Source organism: Gopherus flavomarginatus, chromosome 1 (genome assembly GCF_025201925.1).
Source record: "Gopherus flavomarginatus isolate rGopFla2 chromosome 1, rGopFla2.mat.asm, whole genome shotgun sequence".
Classification (NCBI taxonomy): domain Eukaryota; kingdom Metazoa; phylum Chordata; order Testudines; family Testudinidae; genus Gopherus; species Gopherus flavomarginatus.
The window spans coordinates 83,607,873-83,630,444 of record NC_066617.1 but is presented as its reverse complement, the minus strand read 5'-3'; the positions used below and the strand labels follow the sequence as shown (position 1 = coordinate 83,630,444).

Genomic DNA, 22,572 nt, shown 5'->3' with positions numbered 1-22,572 from the left:
TGCAAAAAGTTGAAAATGTAGCCTTGAATGCTTGTGACTGACAGACAATTTCTTTTTATTTTGGCCAATATTTTTGCAGTTTGGGCACATAACTTCTAAAAATAAAATTTCTTAAAATTACATATATTTAAACTATAGAAAGTATAATACTGAAAGATATGTTAAGAAAAACACATTATTTTAATTGCTAGGAATATCACCCTCTCTTGACAAAGGAAAGTTAATATTAAATTATGGACAGTTAAATTTTAACTGTCAAGGAATAAAATGAAACCTTACATTTTAAAATATATTTTATTTAGAAACTGACTTTAGAGCCTTTACAGAAGGATGAGATTTCACAAAAATCTAAATGCTAATTGATTCAAATGTGATACTCCAGAACACTTGGTAGTTCATAACATCTGATGGAAAAGTCTCCATTGAAAGCACCTTCTCTAATTTCATGTAAAGAAATTAAAAGAAAATTAAATTAAATTAGACGGTAAATCAATTTTATGTGCCCTTCACTTTAACCACATTATATACATAGTTTTGGCCTTTGCAAGCATCAGTCTGTATTCAAATTAAAGATATGTCAAATTTTAACATATTTCCATTTTTGCTAATATCTTTGTCTGCATACAAAAGAACCTGTGTTAGTAGGTATTTACATGATACACTGAGGGAACATATGCATTTTTTTCCAAGATCACAAAAATACAGTTTGCTTCAGCAGACAAAATACTCAGTGCACAAGAATGTGATGGTTATTTAAAACTCTTACAAAAATACTGCAGATCTGCTTGACAAAGGAAATAGTTACAATGGAAATTTTTACAATAACTTACCCCTTGAGCTATAAATACTTCATAGACACAGCATATCCCCACCACTGTTATTCCTTGTTCTTTGCATAATGTTGCAACGGCTACTAGACACACTGTCACTGCAATTGGAGTCCACACTGCAACGTAAAAGGACAGACATTATAAAAACACACTATTTTACAGGACAACCATGTGAACAACATAATTTGACTAATTAAAGTTAACTATCTACAGTTTTCACTTGCCAGTGTTTCAGCAAGATCCCTATTAGGTTGCAGTTTATCTACACATTTACCACCTGTTCTATTTTTGCCTCACTTTACGTTAAGTACCTTATCAGTTTCTTAGTCGTCTCTTTGAAGCTGAAATATGTGATAAAAAGGTGTGAAGACTTGTATAAATATTCCAAATAGGAAAATGAAAAGAAAATTTTTACTAGCTTTCCAAAAATTTCTTTTTATGCCAGTATCTCTAAGCCAATGGTTTTCAACTTGTGATCTGTGGACCGCACTTCCTAAGATTTCCAGAAGGGTCTGCACTTCCATTTGAAATTTTTTAGGGGACCGCAAAGGAAAAAAGGTTGGAAACCATCGCTCTAAGCAATATTTTCATAAATTTCCAAGTGTTGCAGCTGTTAGAACAGGGGACTGGTTCTTAACTTCTAAGTTCTACTTCCAAATCTGTCACTGACTTCGGAGAGTCAATTAGCCTATGTACACCAGTACACTCTCCTCTATAAAAATGAAAATGATAGGAATCCTTTTTACTAGAGAGTTGTACGGTTTAGTTAACGATTGTAAAGCACTCAGAAGTCCTCAGATGAAAGGCACTTTATAGTACCAAGTATTATTTATGTTATTACCAAGGCACCAGTAGTCTGAATTAAGGAGACTTTCTTTAAGACTAACTGGTTAATCAGAATATTTATGTTTATATTTTACTACCTGAAACCAATATAGAAAAATCAAAACAGTTATGTATATATGATGTTAGGTATTTACCTATGGTATTGTCTGGCCCTTTAGATTTGGTGTATGACAAAAAAGCAGCTAGAAAAAAGATAGATGATAAAAGCTCTGCTCTGCCAACCACTCCAGTTACCTGATGGGGAGGGAAAAAGTTAACACTGTTAACTTCTGAACAGAATTAGGTCTTGAAAATTGCTCATATTACAGAAATTAGAAGCCAGTGATAGAACTAAATAAGACCAAAAAATAAAAATTAAAATAGGGCCTGAATCTTCCTCAGGTATGTAAGTGCAACTCCTGTTGAGTTCACTTAGAATGCACCCATATATCTGAGATCAGACTGCGGCTTAACTACTTCCACCAGTTTCTCATAATTACATATAGAGTCCTCAAGTGCCCTCATGTGGCAAATGTCTGCAATTACTCATGTACCATCTAATTAAATTACCAATTAAATTGCCTGAGTATTTACTATGAATAACCATTGCAAAGAACATACAATATGATTTCAATGAAAGTTCACTGTGCAGCATGAGAGTAGTATGAACCTTATCCTAAATTTATTGGTACTGTAATTTTATAATATAACTTTAAAACAAGGTACAGACATCTCCTCTGTACATTGTAGAAGGGTGTGTAAATAGGCAAGATAAAGAAAATGTATCACATCAGCAATGAAGTAAAGTGATAAAATTATAGATAGAGTGACTTGGTCAAGTCATGAACCACTAATAGAAACTATTAGCCAAAAAGAACTAAAATGAGTAGCTGCTTCTGTACAGATGAGAGGTAAGTCAATCTTTACATTAATTAATAAAAGGACAGAGAAAATAAACTACTTACTCGTAATTCTCTCTCAAAAACATGCCTCTCTGCATTGCTACTCTTGGGTTTGTGCTTGTGTGATGAAGTGGGAATTTTTCTTAATATTCTGTATGAATTCTGTGTGTGCCTCAGTTTCCCCTAAGTGTTGTATGGTTAACTAGGCGGTGGTAAAAGGTGGCTTATTCTTTGTAGCAATGCAGGTGGAATTGACACCTGGTTGTCTGGGGCCTCACACCCATGATGAACCCAGAAGACAATGGCCCAGACATTCAGTGCCTAGCAATGAAAGACCTGGGATTGCTGACCCCCTCTCTGCAGGAAGCCAGTCAGTTCTAGCCAGCGGGAGAAGAAAGAGCTAAGGAGGACGACCAGGTGACCTGTTTTTGTCCGAGAATGAGAACAAAGAATGGAGGACGTGCCCTTGAGTATAGTCTGGACTACTGGAAGCACGAGACATGCTTCTTGACTGGGGCAATTGCAGAGGAGGCTCTGGAGGGTCAGAACTGAACCAGACAGACTGTGCTGTAACTTTCTATCCTCGATGCTATCTAAGAACTTTCTACGCTCTGTTCCAGACATCTAATAAACCCTTCTGCTTTGACAATGCTGCCTGAGAGTCATTCCAATCTAAGGAAGTGGTGGGATGCATTGTTCCCTTTGGGTGTGCAGAAGGTTCCAGGGTTTGATCGCAGGAGGGGTTTACCCCAGTGAGAGTGTGATCCTAAAGGAGGTTAACATTCTAAATGAGTCCTCTCTGGATCTGTGACAGCTTGGAAGCACAAGACTGGACAAGAACTCCCTGGTCTTTAAATTTTTGGAAGTCTGAGACACTTAATAAGATACCTTCCTTTGAAAAGCATGTAATGGTGACTCAAATAAAAAAACAATTAAAAATAAGGTAAAAATATTCTAAATACTTGTTTTCAAATTCTAAGGGAAATTGTTGAGTGGTGATGCAGAGATCTATGTTTAGAGAACAAGAATTATAAGTAAGTATTATTTTCCCCAAACATACGCTTCCCACTCTTGGGCCCTAAAGCTAAAGCTAATCTTTTTATTTCTTATTTTAGAGATGTTAACAAGAGAAAAATCAAATCTAACCATGCCTTAAAACACTGATTCTCAAACTTTTGTACTGTAACTCCTCACTTAAAGTTGTCCTGGTTAATATTGTTTTGTTGCTGATCAATTAGGGAGCATGCTCGTTTAAAGTTGTGCAATGCTCCCTTCTAACTTTGGTAGCCGCCTGCTTTGTCCATTCCTTGCAGGAAGAGCAGCACGTTGCAACTAGTTGGTGGGGGCTTGGAACCAGGGTGGACTGGCAGCCCCCACATCAGCTCCCCACCCCCCTAAATTCCCTGTGCAGCAGCTGCCCAGTAGGCTATCAATTGCCAGCAGTTCAGCTGTCTCTCCCCCCCACTGCCATGTGCTGCTCCTGCCCTCTGCCTTGGAGCTGCTCCCCAAGACTCCTGCTTGCTGTGGGGGGGGGAGGGAAGGAAAAGGGGGGCTGTCAGGGTGTCCCCCTCCCTCCTGCTCCTGCACCCCGCTTACCCCATCTTCCACAGAGAAGCCGGGACACATGACAGGGCTCAGCATGGAGGAAGCTTGCTGGCAGCAGCTACAGTCTCAGCAAGCTAATCTAATTAACAAGGCAGTATACTTAAGAGTAGGGTCGGGGAAATGCACATCTCTCTCTCACACACAGGGTGTCTCTCTGTCTGGGATGCTGTCTCTCCTCCCTCCATTCCTGCTGCCTTGTAGAGTCTGAGAGTTAACCATTGAGGGCTCAGCCAATTGCTAGTTCACCATTTAGCAGTAAGACATTATTTGGGAAATATCCAACCCGCTGATCCCTCCACCTCAACCAAGCTTCACAATCATCATCACTGTGTACCAGCAGTAAATTGTTTGTTTAAAACTTATACTGTGTGTGTGTGTGTGTGTGTGTGTGTGTGTGTGTGTGTGTGTGTGTGTGTGTGTGTGTGTGTGTGTGTGTGTGTGTGTGTGTGTGTGTGTGTGTGTGTGTGTGTGTGTGTGTGTGTGTGTAAAAAAAAATATGGTCTTTTGTCTGATGAAAAAAATTTCCCTGGAACCTAACCCCCTTATTTACATTAATTCTTAAGGGGAAATTGGATTAACATTGTTTCGCTTAAAGTCACATTTTTCAAGAACATAACTACAACGTTACGTGAGGAGTTACTGTACTGGTGACCCCTTTCACATAGCAAGCCTCTGTGTACAACTCCTCTTATAAATTAAAAACACTTATTTTAAAATATTTAACACTATTATAAATGCTGGAGGCAAAGCAGGGTTGGGGTGGAGGCTGACAGCTCGTGACCCCCCATGTAATAACCTTGTGACCCCTGGAGGGGTCCCAACCCCCAGTTTGAGAGCCCCTGCCTTAAAAGGTGAAAAACAGGACTAGTTTCTCTTTTTGGTGTATATGAAAGAACTCCTTTACAATTGAAAAAGTTGTGGAGGACTAAGATATATTCAGAAAATTTTCAAAAGTGGGCAACTTAAAGAGAATTCCAGAGACAAATACAATTCTTGGGATTAGGAGTGTCTGAGGAACAGGTTTGTGAACAATGTCATCCTGGATGGAAACCCAATCTATGCAAAGATGCACTTGGAAATATGTACAGAAAATACCATGTAGCTGCTTTCCAAATCTCTGAGATAGAAACAGATCTGATGTGAGCTAACCAGAGCTTCTCCGTTCCAAAAAGAATTGAGTTGTGACATTTCCAAGCTACAAGCCTGGTTGGCTGAAGCAGTAAAAATACAATCAAAAAGCCCTGTAGACAAGGTATTCTTGGCAATAATTAAGTTTATTGTTTTGGTGTCGAACAAGACAGATGGTGAGTCTGAAACAAGTCGAAGGTTTAGGAAGAATATCCTGTATGGGCAGAGTATACCCTAACTGTCTACTACGGAAATTCTTGCATCTTTCTCAAGTTTCCAGTACTGGTCACTGTCAAAACCAGGACACTGGACTACATGGACCAAAAGTTTGATCTAGTACGACAACCACTATGTTCCTTAGGGCTCTAGTGTACGTTCCAGATAAAAAACACACAGATATTTTCACATCAAACTTGTGGAAAAAGGCCTTATTGGGATGGCTGTACAGTAATGAAAAAAGGTTGGCAGGATAACTGGTGTAACTGGAGTGGAACTCCATTACCACTTTCAGAAGGGACTTAAAGTGTAACCATAGCACTACCCAATCCTTGTAGAACTTAGTGTAAAATGAATTATTAGGAAATGCCAGAAGTTCATTCATTCTATGAGCTAAGCTAACCAGCTCCAGGAAAAGCTTCCACAACTTTGTTTAAACAAAAACACAAAACAGGAACTAGATCATCCTTGACTTTTGTGACTGTCAATTATTTCTAACTGTTCTGAATTGTGTTGAATTATTAGTTTTGCAATGCAGCTACTTGTCCACTATGAATTGGATTGAGATCAAAAGTAATTTAACACAAGCCACAAAATCTGAATTGGGACAGATTTAAACTGTGGAACTTTGTTTGCACAATAGCAAAAGCCATATTAAATCCTCACTGTTAAAATGCATTTAATTTTATGATACTTTTTCTTATATCTCAGCAGTATAAATACTTTCAGAGGCTACAATATACTAACACACACACAGCATATACACATATAAAATTAAATTGAGCCGAAAATGTTAATGAATGAAAAATGAGCTTCTCAGGTTTACCTACCGCTTCAGTGTGTATTGGGTGTACTGCAAACAGCAAGGATGCAATTACACTGCTCCTGTTGTCCAGAAAAAGCTTACAGACCTTAAGGAAGACTATGCAAACCACCGCATGAAAAACCAGATTTAGGAGGTGATAAGAAACGGCATTTAACTCACTGAACAGGTAGTTTAAACGAAAAGTGAGGACAGTAAACGGTCGATATGACTTATGACTCCTCTCCTACAGGGAAATAAATAAACCATATAATCATCAATTTACACTAATACAATTTAAACCATACACAAGTACTTTTTCCACTACTGAAGTGCATCTACCTAAGACGAACACACCAGTTGATTAACAGCACAGAGCAGCACTACACAGCAGTTAGGAGCAGAAAGTAAAGACTGACAATCATTTAAAATTCCAGGGAAAATTAAGGAGGATAGAAAAAATGTAAAGAGTTAATTTTGATCATTTCCCCAGCTTCCAAATGGGTATTGTATATTTTTCAAGTATACTGTCTGATCCACTACTTACCATAGCTGGTGCTCTACTAGATAAAGCACTAATAAAAATGGTCAAAAATATAAAAATAAAATTCAGTTCTTTTTAACACATGTATTAGTTTGATATGAGCAAAGTTTGTATTTATCTAGGTTCTTACTTGGCTTTCATGAGCACACTTCTGAATTATACAATGTGTACTCAAAGCTGATTTAACCAGAAAAGTGATAATAAAATGTGTATTATTTTACTCATTATCATCCAGGCTATTTACACCATTCCAGTCTGGCATGTCTTAAAAATACACACATTTTTAAATAAGAAGTATTTGAGATGAAACGATTAGCATAGTTTTTCAAAGATTATTATCCTGTTTAATTGATAAATAAATCTTACAATTTAGATATTCTGAATGTACAGTTTGGGAAGAGCTCTTTCTAAATTACTGGAAGTTAATAGTGTTGCCATATGTCATTATAAAGAGAATTTTCCTTAGATATGAAATGAGTGTGAATTGACATAAGACTGTGAAGTCACAATAAGTAGGATATTAATATAACTCTTCCCTGAAAGGATACTTCAATTGCTATTAATATAAGCACCAGAAATTACAAATACATCTACAGTATTATATTCTAACACTGGCAGCTAGTAAGAAGTCCCAAATCCTATTTCATGGCTATATAGTCAGAAGAATGTTTCTTAAAACGATATAATATCACAGCCATAAAAATATATTTTAAAATATGTGGAAGTGTTTCCAAACTATTTTTATGGCATTTTATTTTATTTTATTCTTGTGATACTAAATCTTAGGAAGTTATCAAACTGAGAAAAATAAATTAATATTCATGAAGAAATACATGGATTGTACTGACATTTCTTAAATTGTTGAGTGATCTGTAAAACAAATATCAGGAAACTAATTAATTAACTGACTAATTAACATAGGTAAACATTTGATGTATCTGAAATTTTGTTTTATTTCAGAGTACAGTCATTACGTATTGTAAAACAGTGAGACTATATTAGAGGTAATTAAACCAATAATGAGAGTAGATTTGTTTACTAGTAAAGCACATTCCTAATGGTTAAAGTGTTGTAATAGTTCTTTGAGTTTCTCTCAAACTGAAAAAATTTCAATACTTAACTGTTAGGTTTACATTACAATTAAACAGAGCTTGGCAGTTTTGTATATGTGAGACCATTTACTTTTTAGCAGATGATTTTAGCTGTGAATATATGCAAGCACATATTTTATTTAATCTCTGTATTTCTATTAATCAGAATGTCCAATACCAGACCTGAGGATATAACAGACTGCGTATAGAGGCTTATCTCAGTACTTATCTACCCCCATGCCTCCATTTAGTAATGAGTGCCCCCAAAAGATTAATGAATTCTTTATGTGAGGTTTGGAAATATTTGGAAGTGAGGCACAGATTGTGAAATCCTTGCCCCAATGAAGTCAAAAGGAGTTTTGCCAGGATTTCATCTAGGGAGATGAAGTGATTTGACCAAGGCAAAGTTTGGGAACTCATCTCCCCCAAGTACTAGGCAACTGCACAAACTACAAGACCATCTTTTCTTCCAGTTTCTGTAGAATAGTCTACTATTAGGATTTTTTGTTATTGTTTTTAATTCTCGGGTAGTGTTCAGATACTACAAGTTCTAATATAAAAAATAAGATTGGATGGACAAAAGCATTATATGTGATACTGGCCTAGTTTATATTTTGTTGCAAGAGGCTGCTGATTAACCAAATGAGTTTATAAAAACACAAATCAGGAAAACATATTAGAAATTAGTATTATTTACCAACTATCGAACAAACTATTCTGCAAAAATGAAATGATAAAGGAGAACTTGGAAGAACTTACAATATTTCTGAGACTAAATAGATCTTATGGCCAATTTACCTCAGACATAGGAGTCCCCCAGAAGTCATTCTGAAACAGATTTTTTAAAGGAGTAGAAGGATGCAAGTCTTTATTGTCCAGAATTGCTGAAACATCATCAAAAACAAAGCCACAGAAGAGACTGTTCCAGTAACAGGCTGCCACCACACCTACTATCAGTGCTATTTCCTTCAGGCTAACATCAGCCATCTTCTTCACAAGCTTTCATGGATTAAATCTGGAAAAATGGAGTTTCATGAACACAAATGTTATTGATGTCAATTTTAGTTTATTTCAACTTCAGCGGTTGAACGTAGATTTAGAACAATCCATATTAAAAAAAGCATAAACCATGGGTCAGCAACCTTTCAGAAGTGGTGTGCCAAGTCTTCATTTATTCACTTTAATTTAAGGTTTCGCATGCCAGAAACACATTTTAATGTTTTTAGAAGGTCTCTCTCTCTAAGTCTAAATATTATATTATTAAAATATTGTTGTATTGTAAAATAAACAAGATTTTCAAAATGTTTAAGAAGCTTAAAAATTAAATTAAAATGTTGATCTTATGTCACAAGCCCGCTCAGCCCACTGCTGGTCTGGGGCTCTGTTCACGTAGGCCAGCAGCGGGCTGAGCGGGGCCTGTGGCCGGGACCCCGGCTGGCAAGGGTTTGGCAGCCAGAACCCCAAACTGGCAGCGGGGGCAGGAGGAGGGGGAGAAGAGTGGGCTGGGCTGGATTTTTAATGGCATGCTGCTGCCTGCCAGAGTGCCAGCAGCGTGCCATTAAAAATTAGCTAACATGCGGTCTTTGGCACGTGTGCCATAGGTTGCTGACCCCTGGTATAAACAGTACAAAACTAAATTCATTCAAAGCTAAATTTATACACACGAGGTCACAGTAATAAATTTAAGCTTAAAACTGAGGTTTTCAAAACAAATTTTACAAAACCTAATATTAACAAAAATGGTGAGACTAAACTTTCTCCCCTTAATGAAGGCTTACATCCAAACAAACCTCTGTTCTGCTGTTTCATTTACTTATTTCAATTTACAAAAAACTCAAAAGTGGCCATCACATACCATAAGCCTTGCTGCCAGAGACACTTGTAGTCAGAACACTGCCCTACGAATGGTATAGATTAAGGCTATCAAATAATCACAAATTCATGCATTCAATTAAAGCAAAACTAATTAAATTAAAAAGTCATGATTAATCACAGTATTAGTTGCACTGTTAAACAATAAGAATACCAATTTAAATTTATTATAAATATTTTGGTTGTTTATCTACATTTTCAAATATATTGATTTTAATTACAACACAGAATGCAAAGTGTACAGTACTCACTTTATATTATTTTTTATTACAAATATTTGCACTGTAAAAAAATAGTATTTTTCAATTCACCTCAAACAAGTCCACTCTGTTCTACTTCTTGTTCAGCCAATTGCTAAGACAATCAAGTTTGTTTACATTTCCGGGAGATAATGCTACCTGCTTTTTATTTACATCACCTGAAAGTGAGAACAGGCATTTGCATAGCACTGTAGTAGCCTGCTTTGCAAGGTATTTATGTGCCAGATATGCTAAACATTCATACGCCACTTCAAGCTTTGACTTCTAGGCTCTAAAGTCTGTTTTGTTTTTGAGTGCAGTTACTTAAAAAAGCCAATAATTTTACATTTGTAAGTTTCATTTTCATAAAGAGATTGCACTACAGTACTTGTATGAGATGAATTGAAAAACACTATTTCTTTTGTCTATCTTGTTTACAATGCAAACATCTGTAATAAAAATAAGATAGTGAGCACTGTACACTTTCTACTGTGTTGTAATTGAAATCAATATATTTGAAAATGTAAAAAAATCCAAAATACACATAATAAATTTACACTGGTATTCTAGTATTGTTTAACAGCATGATTCAAACAGATTAATCATGAGTTTTTTTAATCTCACGATTGCAATTTTTTAAAATCGTTTGACAGTTCTAGTATAAATAACAGAATTGTAAAACCCTAGTGCTCTCAAATCCTAATCACAAATAAGAGGGCACTCGCAGCATACCCTAATGGCATAGACTGTACTGTTAATGTTTTTGTAGAATTTTAAAACTGCATTTTTAATATAATTTTGTTTCTGCAAAACAGCTACTAAATAGAAAACTAATCATATAAACACAACCTTCTGAAATATACAGGAAACTTTTTATATAAAAAATAAGTGCTTCAGTTAAGTACCTTGGATGTTCAACTGCAAGCGAAAAAAGTAATGATTTGTAATAATAAAAAGTTAAAACTTACTACTCAAGTGGACACTTTGTTCACCTGCATTCTCAGTAGAAAGCTCATGAAGAAGTGAACTTAATTTTTTTTCAAACTGTTGGCATTAGTCCTGATCACACTTACTGCATGCTTATGGGAATTTTCTATAAAGATGAAAAATGATATTTAGGGAAAATACTAAAACTGAACCTCCCTTTCAATTTCATCTTCCACAGTTGTCTGGTAAACTCATCAAGCACTAGAAACAGTCAATAAATTGCTATGCAATAATCTAAGAATACTGTGAAGTAATTATTTTATTAATATTGATGAGACTTGGTCAGTGAAGTGAAGTTACTGCATGCTGGGTTATAAGACTTTCCTGTATGAATATATTGTTCTAGATTAGCAGGGGGCTGTAGGGAAGAACAAACAAGAGGGCAATTACAGGTCAAAGTGACACAGCTGTTTTGCGGGGGCTGGGACTTAACAGATCAAAGAGCAATAAACAGTTAAAAAAGTGACCTGCTCTTAGGGCTTGTCTACACTGGCACTTTACAGTGCTGCAACTGTCTCACTCGGGTGTGAAAAAACACCCCCCTGGGAGTTGTACGTTTCAGCATTGTAAAGTGCCAGTGTAGACAGTGCTCCCAGCACTGGTAGCTATGCCCCTCGTGGAGGTGGTTTTTTTTTTTTTTTTAAAAGAGCGCTATGCCGTGACTACACAAGTCACGTTAAAGCACTGCCAGGGAAGTCCTGCCCTTATGGAAGGGTGGTGTTTATCCAAGGACTAAGCAGATGAAGCTGGAGAAAAAAAAAATGGTTTGTGACTTAGGGAACAGACAATGCCAGCCGGCCCCTAAGGGTCCTGGGGAGTCTATAGGAAGCTTAGACCTACCACGATCCCAATGTGGAACATGGCGTGACCCTACAAACACGTCACTGCCAACTGGCATAGGCTACACTGTTCTCTAGCAGCAACTCCTTTCAGGCCTGATAAATTCACTACACCTAATACATTGCTTTCATAGCATTTAAGCAAAAAAAGGTCATGTGTGTTCTATAATAAAAGCTAATGGTATACTGGTCCTCATAATTGTTGCAAGATGTTAATTCAATTGATATTTAAGGAGCTGTTTATACATACTGAAAATACATGTTAGAGCCTGTATCCCAGGCAGAGTTGACAAACAGGTTTTGGCCAGATAAGGGATGTATATTCAGATGGAAAACAAGTGTTATCAGCTAACACAATGGAAGACTGCTTGCATATGATATCAATAGGGCCGGCTCTAGCCATTTCGCCACCCCAAGCACGGCGGCACGCCGCGGGGGGCACTCTGCCACTCGACGGTCCCGCGGCTCCGGTGGACCTCCCACAGGCGTCCCTGCGGAGGGTTCGCTGGTCCCACAGCTCCAGTGGACCTCCCTCAGGCGTGCCTGCAGATGCTCCTCCGGAGCCACAGGACCAGCGGACCCTCCGCAGGCACGCCTGCGGGAGATCCACTGGAGCTGCCTGCTGCACTCCTGGCAACCAACAGAGCGGCCCCCGCAGCATGCTGCCCCAAGCACACGCTTGGCGTGCTGGGGCCTGGTGCCGGCCCTGGATATCAACATGAGGATATGAAGACAACGTGCAGACAGGACAATAGGGAATAAACCACGGCATCATTCTGACTCTGGGGACAAAACAATGAACTCTGGGGATACAAAAAGAATGTGAAAAGACATTTTGTTATCTTTCACCGTAGAAACAAAAAGTATAATTTTTGCATTCACGAAAGGAGGATCCCAGCCATGCTGCTTGGAAACACTGGGAGTTTGGAAAAGATGGGAGTTGGCTTTAGGTATGATAAATAACTTTAATGGGCAAAAATCCTTGTCTAAAGTTAAGTGTAGACTCTGGGAAGTGTGGTACTTTTTGTTTTATCTGTAATCATTTATGTTTCCATCATTATCCTTGTTCACTATCTCTTAAACCTTAGCCATTGAAAATAAACTTACGATTGTTTTCACTATAAATATATCCTAGTGTTGTGATATTATATTGCAGCTGATTCTCCGTTGAACCAAACAAACTGGTATATGCACTATTCCTTTGAGAACAGCTTACCTGGTAATTTTAGTGAGTCTCCAGTGGTTAAGGGCTAGATGCTACAGGGGAACACTTCTAAGGGACTCAGGGGGTATATCTATTGTTCACGCAAGGTAAAGGAAGGGTTGGCAGAACCCTAAAGAGATTATTTGGGTGGCTAACAGACTGGTAGTGTCAAGGAACTGAAACTTAGTTATGTACAAGCATCTCTCTTTCTCTCTCACTGGAAGCAAAGGAGAGGACGAAAGGGGGGAGGGGGCATAACAAGATGACTCACAATCCTGAGCACTCCAAGCAAGCAACACAGATGGTTAGGCAACTGATAAACTAGACATGCGCATAGTCTATTTTGTTTTAATATTTGTGTTCTCTTAAAAGCTTTTTTTCTAAATAAATAATACTTTGTATTAAGGAGGTTGTTTGGTTATTGGTTACCAATGACCATTACTCCTCGACACTGGTGAAACAGCCACTGCTAGAGAGAGAGCTAACAAACAAATGGTATCACTTAAAGAAACAGCCCAATTATCTGCAATTTTAAAATGTTACACCAAGTTGTGATTGTGTACCCCATGTAAAACCCAGTACCTCATATATACAACATTTATATGATTATGATATATTTTGTACAAAGTATGCCTTGTGAGGTATCATTTGAAAACTCAATCTGCTGAAAATCATTGTTCTGTTAAAACGTATGTGTGTAAATCCATGAGATTTTATTATATGCTGTTGCTGAGATATGTTTTAATTCTGAGGAACACCCACAGACTAGCTCCTCAGAGACAACAAAGGACTGACAACAGGTTTTAGAAAACTATTAATTGTTGAAGCAACCATTTGTTAGTAGGGGAGAGTGTAAACAAACAAAAAAAAGTCATCTCTATTCAGGTCAACAGGGCAGGTGCATATTCATTACCCACTGTTTGAATGACGGACTATATATGAGCTTGTACCATCCATTGGGCTACTAAACAGTACAAGATGCACATTTCTGGCGGGCAAGGCTGGGACCAAGGGATATGAGGATGTTGCCCTGTATCTATTCATAGATGGCTGGGCACAGCATTCATGTATTCAGCTGGGAGTGACTTTGCATGCTCCTTTTTTGCTATGTAAGAGAAGGAGGTACGTGCCAACATACCCTTAGTGGATGAGTAGGTTCTGCTATCTGAAGAACATGGATTATGTTTCTGGCTCTGTGAGAAGTTACCTTGTGAAACCTTTGTCAGGCCGAAGCCTACCTTTGTGAGGCCAAAGCCATTTGACTTTTTTGGTGAATTAAGGAGTGAGCAGAGCTTAGAGAGGTTTTACGGTTCACTAGCAAAACTTTGTAAAAGGCATCCCAGGCTGGAGAACTAAGGATACACAGCATTTCAGGTTGCACGCTGGGGAATGTGTCACAAGCACAGCACTTGAGTCAGGCCTGCACTCAGCCAAGTTCACTTGGGATAGCTCTTTACATAGAAAGCTTGGCCCAACATTGACCTCTGGATCCCCAGCTCACTCTATGTCCCCTTGGGCCTTGCCCTCCTCCTCTTACATAGCAAAAATCCAAGGTGATCAGCCCACTAACTCCAACCCTTGCATGGCTCCTGGTTGTTTTGTATCTTCAATATTATCATATTTATTTGCACAATACCTCTGTGAGGGAGGGAAATATCGGGACATCCATTTTAGAGAAGGGAGATTATGGCCAAATTTAGAGGTCATCTCTGAAAATCCTGATTTAAGTGATTTGCCCACCATCACATTAAATGTCTGTTGCAGCGCACAGGAGAAAACCCATTTCTAATCTCCAGTCCATCATCCCTTTCTCCTGCAGTTCCTTCTCTCATTCACAATACAGAAATGTCAATATGTACCATTATTTGCTAGGCAAACGTGTGTCTCTCTCATAGGTCTTTGTAAAGGCAATGTAACTAAGAGTATGTCTACACTGAAATAAAAGACCCACAGCACAGCTGTGGTTGGCCTGGGTCAGCTAACTCACACTTGCGGGGCTCAGGCTATGGGAGTAAAAACTACCATGTCAACGTACCCTTAGTGGATGAGCAGGTTCTGCTATCTGAAAAAAATGGATTATGTTTCTGGCTCTGTGAGAAGTTACCTTGTGAAACCTTTGTCACGTCAAAACCTACCTTTGTGAGACCAAGGCCATTTGACTTTTTTGGTGAATTAAGGAGAATTAATGTGAAGATTTATAAACTGAAAACTGGCTGCAACTTTAAATGGGTAAGACAGAAATTCCAATACAGTGAATTATACTGACTCACCTCAACATTAGAGTCCTTCAAATTGAAGCCACAATCTTCTACCTCTGGAGCTAACACACCTTCCAAATACGTTGCAAAACTTTTTTGCAAGACATCGTTAGAATGTTTGGAATCAGGATCCCTGGGTTCTATTCTTAGTTCGATAAAGGAACTGTAGACTAGTGCAGGAGTTCTCAAACTTCATTGCACCGTGACCCCCTTCAGCCAAGAAACATTACTACACGACCCCAGGAGGGGGCGGGACCAGAGCCTGAGCCCGCCCAAGCTCCATCACCCAGGGCAGGGGTAGGGGAGAAAAAGAGCCAAAGCCCCAATGCCTCAGGCCAAGAAGTCAAAGCAGAAGCTCTCGGGATTGGGCCCCAGGCCCCAGCAAGTCTAAGCCAGCCCAGGACCCATAATTTGAGAATTGCTGATCTAGTTGTTACTGACAGAATCAGTAAGCACTGACATTTGATAGTCATTTCAAAAGCCAGGGTGGCTGAATGAGGAAGACTTGAGTCTTATACCTTAAGGACCTAGGGTCTATTCCCTGCACTATAGGCAAACAGTTGACACAATCTCAGTTATCTTACTGGTAAGACAGGTGGGGATATGATAGTTGTCTATCCTAGGCAGAGAATAAGGGGTATTGACCCATAAGAATCGTGAGAGGCAAAGGAATATTGCCAGCTAAAGAGAAGACTTTAATTCATGGTCTTCTGGCTCTCACCCAGGGGACTTTCCCCTAAACTAGTGGGTATTTTGTGTGCAAGGGGTCTCAATCCCTCCATGTACAGTGTTCTAGCATAGAATGCCAGCACAACAATGTTTGGCATACTACTCTAGAAACAGAAATAAAGTTTAATAACAGTTTTATTTCTAAGATTTCACAAGTTATCCTTTGTAATGAACACCAGATATCAATAGGGGAAAGCCAGTGATAAAATTTCATTTGGTTGTTTCCCACAGATATTCCCCCCTCCATCCCAACAAAAATGGTTAAGAAAATTGAATTTAGAAAAACAGGCCATAAGGGGAATAAGGAGTAGGACTTTAGAGTGTATCCAGGAACTTCTAGACCAAACAGCCCGAAATTTAAACCATAAACACTAGCCTGAATTTGCATGTCAGTTTTCAAGTTGATCTGACTACCTGTGTGGAGAAGTTAGAAAATTCATGTTTAGATAGAAATGCTATTGCAACGCAAAGTATGGTACAGCTATCCACAGTTAGCAATCCTGTGGGAAGCAAGCTCTCTGCAACATCATTTCTACTATGGAATCTTGCAGAAAAAAAAAATTGGGCTTATATTGATCAGTCAGACCTTGAATTAATTGAGAACCAATTTTATACAACTGGAAGTGGACTGAATATTCCTCTTCTGCTGGTTTTGTAGCATTTACCACTTTTTTCACACATTTACTATTTTACACCTTTGGTTATTCTATATGCAAATGGTAGAAGGGAAATACATTTAAATTGTGTAAGTCTTGTATATAGTGTATAAGTCTTGTATAGCAAGTCTTTTATATTATTCCCAGAATACTTTACTGCTCTAATAAACCTCTTTAAGTTCTGTGTAAAGATAGTAAAGTAATTCCAGCACAGAAGTGCATTAAGAACAGTTCATGGTCCAGCACCACACACACTTTTACATAGGTGAATACCAGTTTGAGTCACTCAGCGTTTTTCAAAACTGTGTGGGAACCTGACACGAATAGGTCTCCATTAAAATTCCACAGACACTAGGACTGTTAAGTAACCTGTAGCAAGTTTTTGTGCTGGAGTTCTAACTCTTGAAAAACATTACATATAGTTTACATCTACTCAGTATTTGAGGGTTCAGATATATTCCAATTTCATTGATTTCTTTCAGAAACTCTCAACAGAAAACATTAACAATAAACAGTTACTAACTTTAATTCTTTCCAAAAGAAGCAGAGCTCTTCTAAGCCTTAGGTTTCACCAACAGCCTGTGGCTACAACTTCCACCAGTTTAATTATATGCTGCATTTATTAGTTTTAAATCTGGTGTTTTTAATTTCACAGATTGCCCCACTTTTCATCGTATGATGAGACAGAGAACGAAAGCTTCCAGTCCACCTTCTCTGGACCATTCATTATTTTGTATACTTTATCCTATTCCTTCTTGTTCAGCCCCTTTCTGAGGTAATCACTCCTAGTCTTTTCAATCTCTCATAACAGTTTTTCCATCCTTCTGATAGTTTCTTTACCTTTCTCCAAGCCCTCCGTCAATCTACAATATTCTTTTTGAAACTGGGGGACCAGTACTGCAATTTACTAGTTGAGGCAACATCTAGATTTATGGGATATCTGCGGTAGGATTCTCCATTCTGTTCCTTATACAATAAAAGCTGTATTATCCCGCCCCGTACCAACCAGAAAGCTCTATAAACCAGCATTTCTAATCTTCAAAGAAAGTCTGGTTTAGAGTTTGGTTAGCGTGCAGAATTTTTAATTTTTTTGCCGAAGTATTCCCACAGGAATGGATAGTAGACTCGGAACCCTGTAGGGAAGTGGTTCTCAAACTAGAGCTGATGCTTGTTCAAGGAAAGCCCTTGGCGAGCCAGTCTGTTTACCTGCGGCATCTGCAGGTTCAGTCGATCACGGCTCCCACTGGCCGCGGTTCGCCGCTCCAAGCCAATGGTGGCTGCAGGAAGGGCGGCCAGAACATCCCTAGGCCCGCGCTGCTTCCTGCAGCCCCCATTGGCCTGGACTGGGCAAACCTGTGGACGTGGCAGGTAAACAAACCGGCCTAGCCTGCCAGGAACTTTCACTGAACAAGAAGCGGCCCTAGTTTGAGAACCACTGCTCTAGGACATATGAATAGTTTGATACTTCTTTTCAGTATGCATTATTTTGCATTTACCTACACACAATGTCATTTGCCATTATGATGCCAACTCACTTAACTTAGTTAAGTCACTGTGACGTTTGTTACAGTTTTCTCTGGATTTCTGTATATTCCCCTCCTGCTCCCACCCAGCTAAATAAGACCTAGTATAGACCTAAAAATTAGATCTACATAGCTATATCCCTCAGGTTTGTGAAAAATTGTGCACCCTTTGCGATGTCATTAAGAATTTTTCTACGTTCTTAAGGTCAACCTAAGCAGACATAGGTACCCTGAGAGGTGGATTAACTCCACTGATGGACAAATCCTTCCCGTTGATACACGAAATGCCTACTCTACAGCACTACAGTGGCCTAAGCATTGCTTTTGTTTCAACTGGGATTGGTTACCTGCAACTTCATGCCTAGAAAAAAGTGAAAGTGACTTCTGAGGAAGCTGTAATAGAATTTGAGCACTCCCTCGAGGATGAGAGGGGTTACAATCAGGATGAGGCATGTATGCACATAGGGAGAGTCAAATAACCTAAATTGTTCCAGGCATGGTTGAGCATCAAAATGTAACAGTACATACAAAGAAGAATACGGAAAAACTAACAGCTACAGATCCACTTGCAAGGCAGGAACAATAATGAGAAAGCTCAGCTTTGAGGGCTATATGCTACTGGGTTTTTTCTTGTTCTGAATATCCTAACGTTTTCTATGGCTTATTTGTATTGAGGTAAGGGATCGCTGCTGGGCCAGGCACTGCACAGCTCAAGAAACTGGCCCCTGTCCCAAGGAGGGCCCAGTCACAGCATGCCGGCTATATGTGGGCAGTGGCACTGCACTGCAGCCTCTCCCGGGAGCGGAGCTGTGGGGAGAGGTCATTAGGGGGCCGGAGCCGGGGCAGACCCCTGGTCTGCGGGCGGGAAGGGGTGTACGGCTGAGGCAGGCCGGGAAGGACCCGGACCCGTGGTGGTACAGGGACCTCGCAGCCGGCTCTGAGACAAGACTCAAAGCAGGGGCGGCTCTGAGGCTGGGCCCGCCGCGCTGCCCACCGCGGGGCGGCAACGGGCGCGCAAGAGCCGGGGGAGAACTGCGGGGCGAGCACATCGCGGCGCGGGGCGAGCACATCGCGGCGCGGGGCGAGCACATCGCGGCGCGGGGCGAGCAGCCCCTCCCCGGCGAGTGACCGCGGGCGGCATCACCCACCTTGCCGAATCCCCTCCCCCCCACGGGCCTGGGGGAGGTCCCAGCTCGGCCGCCCCCATCGCCGCGCCCGCGCAGCGCTCCCCTACCTGGCGCCGTAAGATAACGAGCTCTCCCTGCTGCCAATGCCCATAACTCGCTCCGCCGCCAGTGAGCCCGTGCTACGGATAGCGGGGACGCGCCCTTCTGAGCTGCGCAAGCGCAGAGCCAGCGCCTGCCCGAAGGATGCCGGGACTTATCCCTCCAGACTACAGGTCCCAGCCTGCAGGCTGGCTTGAAGTAGCCTGAGGCACTGGGACCTGTAGTCTCGGTGAGGCCGCATGGCATGGTGGGAAAGGGAGTCTTGGATTTAGGCTTGGGGGATTCCTCCTTGGACAGCGTGGTCTTCTGTGCCATTGAGAGCGGTCCTCGCCCTTTGTGGCGCGTTGCATGCCGGGAGTGGTAGTCTCCGCAAGGTCCGCTGTGCACGCTGGGGCTTGTAGTCCCTCGGGAGTTTTGATTCGATCGGGGTTTGCGTGTATCCGGGTCTCCCCCGCTCTGGCTGAGCGCGGCCGCAGGGCAATGTTTGATGGCGTCGCCTAGCAGCAGCTGTTGCTCGCAGTAGCTTCCACGGAGAGGGGTGAGGGCAGGCGGGCGCGGCAGTGGGGGGATGGGATGGGGCGGGGCGGGGCGGGGCGGGGCGCGGGGGAGGCGAGCTGCCGGGCACGGGGGGAGGCCGCCGGTGGGCCTGGGGCGCAGTTGGGGGGACAGCGGCGTCCCCCGTCTTTTCCCCACGTCCCCCATCCACGGGGCCCGGGCTGTGGTCGGGTGGGAGAGCGCAGCTGCCTCCCTGCAGAGAGCGCGGCCACGCACCGTGGGACGGCCTCGTCTGCGTGGACAAGAGCACGGCTCTTGCCGGGGGAGGCTGTGTGCGAGCGGAGACTGCCCTGCGCTGGGCTGGCACACGCTGATGGGGAAGATCCACAGGATCTGGTGGCGTGTGAGGGAACCACGGGGTGCGTGTCAAGCCTTTAAAAACGTTCCTGGCAAATAGAAAAGATGCAAAGCCATTGGGCCTCTGATGATGTAATGCTTCTCGGGTACCCAGGGTTACTGCCACTTCTCATTAGCCTGAGGAAGCCTTGATTGTGCCAGCTCCCTCAAGCCCTCTGAGCATCTCCTAGAGTGTCCAGCCCCAGGTCCCCGGGGCGCTTGCATTATTCACAGATTTGCTGCTTCCAAAGAACCAGTACATCTTAACTTACTGGTTACCTTACATCACTCCTCTTAATGCTCGTCACTTAGATGAATCAACTTTTGTTTTCACTCTAAACATAACTAAGTATAGAGATTCCAGGGATAGCAAGTTGAGGTATCGGAAACAAAGGGTTACATATAAAATAAACTAACATGCATAACATACATTCTAGGGTTTAGTCTTAATTAACAAGATACACTCATGCCTCATAAAATATTGGCAAAGAGTACTGCGGCACCTTATAGACTAACAGACGTATTGGAGCATGACCTTTCGTGAGTGAATACATCTGACGAAGTGGGTATTGACCCACGAACGCTCATGCTCCAATACGTCTGTTAGTCTATAAGGTGCCACAGGACTCTTTGCTGCTTTTACAGATCCAGACTAACATGGCTACCCCTCTGATACTTCATAAAATATTGTTCACCGGCACTTGCCAGGCAGGCAGGCTGTGATCCCTTTTTCATGAGAGATGACTTACTGTCTGCTAGGTATGAAGGTATGCTAGGTATGCCAAGTATACCTCTCCACTCTTGGCTATGCCACCACAATCCACTGTCTTTACTTGTAAACGGGATCCCATCCTGCTGTTTATTTCTTTGTGAAATTTACGAGAGGAAATTTACAGTATCTTTCCACTGGTATCACAGTCACTATGCAAATAAACCACTGCCATTATAAAGTGGACAGTATACAACAATAAGAACAGGAGTACTTGTGGCACCTTAGAGACTAACAAATTTATTTCAGCATAAACTTTCGTGGGCTACAGCTCACTTCTTCGGATACATAGAATGGAACACACAGACAAGAGATATTTATACATACAGAGAACATGAAAAGGTGGAAGTATGCATACCAACAGGAAGAGTCTAATCAATTGAGATGAGCTGTCATCAGCAGGAAAATAAAAACTTTTGAAGTGATAATTGAGATGACCCATAGAAGGTGTGAGGAGAACTGAACATAGGGAAATAGATTCAATTAGTGTAATGACCTAACCGTTCCCAGTCTCTGTTTAAACCTAAGTTAATTGTATCTAATTTGCATATTAATTCGAGTTCAGCAGTCTCTCTTAGGAGTCTGTTTTTGAAGTTTTTTTGTTGCAAAATTGCCACCTTCAAGTCTGTCACTGAGGGTGTGGCTACACTTGCAGGTGTGCACTGCTGGGAGTTAAAGCTGTCTTCGTACAGCTGTGTAGAGAAAGTGCTGCAGTGTGGCCACACTGACAGCTATCAGCGCTGCAGTGTGGCCACTTTTGCAGCATTTGCAGCGGTGTTGGGAGTGGTGCATTATGAGCAGCTATCCCACAGAGCACCTCTTCCCATTCTGGTGCCGTGAGTTGTGGGAAGGGGGCGGAGGATGTGGGTCATTCTGCTTCCTGTCCCAACGCCCCGTGATGCATCGCTTCACATCCTAGCAATCCCTGTTTTTCCGTCCATGTTTGGCACCATCTTGCCTGTTTCAACGGTTTCTGTGCAGCGCGATTTCTGTGGGAAATGGAGCCCAAACTGCTGAGAAGTATGCTGACGAGTCTTGCCAGCACATCACATTTGGCAGTTGAGCTATTCCTTAAGATCCAAAGTGACAGTGAGTAGTCCGATGATGATTGTGAGTCGCATAATGAGTGCGACACGAAATTGCTTGTGGCATTCACGGACATGCTCAGCACCGTGGAACGCCGCTTTTGGGCTCGGGAAACAAGCACTGCATGGTGGGATCACATCGTCGTGGAAGTCTGAGATGGCGAGCAGTGGCTGCAGAACTTTCGGATGAGAAAAGCCGCTTTTATGGGACTGTGTGCTGAGCTCACCCCCACCCTGCGGCGCAAGGACATGAGATTGAGAGCTGCCCTGCCGGTGGAGAAGCACGTAGCTATTGAAATCTGGAAGCTGGCAACTCCAGACACCTACCAGTCGGTCAGGAACCAGTTTGAA

General features: G+C 41.3%; 2 protein-coding genes across 3 annotated transcripts in view; one reads left to right on the top strand and one right to left on the bottom strand.

Annotated features, from left to right (window-relative positions):
* Positions 1–19,615, bottom strand: part of TMTC3 (transmembrane O-mannosyltransferase targeting cadherins 3) — a 51,488-nt gene extending 31,873 nt beyond the window's left edge. The window contains exons 1-6 of one of the 2 annotated variants that reach the window (XM_050934728.1): positions 19,485–19,615; positions 11,023–11,147; positions 8,742–8,958; positions 6,337–6,555; positions 1,811–1,910; positions 831–946 (exon numbers count right to left, since the gene is read on the bottom strand). In XM_050934728.1, coding sequence (XP_050790685.1) covers positions 831–946; positions 1,811–1,910; positions 6,337–6,555; positions 8,742–8,930 — 624 coding nt within the window. In that variant the 5' untranslated portion in view covers positions 8,931–8,958; positions 11,023–11,147; positions 19,485–19,615. The remainder of the gene's footprint in view (positions 1–830; positions 947–1,810; positions 1,911–6,336; positions 6,556–8,741; positions 8,959–11,022; positions 11,148–19,484) is intronic. The other variant, XM_050934737.1, reaches the window with a different exon arrangement.
* A 130-nt stretch (positions 19,616–19,745) lies between these two features.
* CEP290 (centrosomal protein 290) overlaps positions 19,746–22,572 on the top strand; it is a 116,224-nt gene continuing 113,397 nt past the window's right edge. Inside the window, exon 1 of the mRNA XM_050935966.1 lies at positions 19,746–20,014. The gene's annotated coding sequence lies outside the window, so the exon portion shown is untranslated. The remainder of the gene's footprint in view (positions 20,015–22,572) is intronic.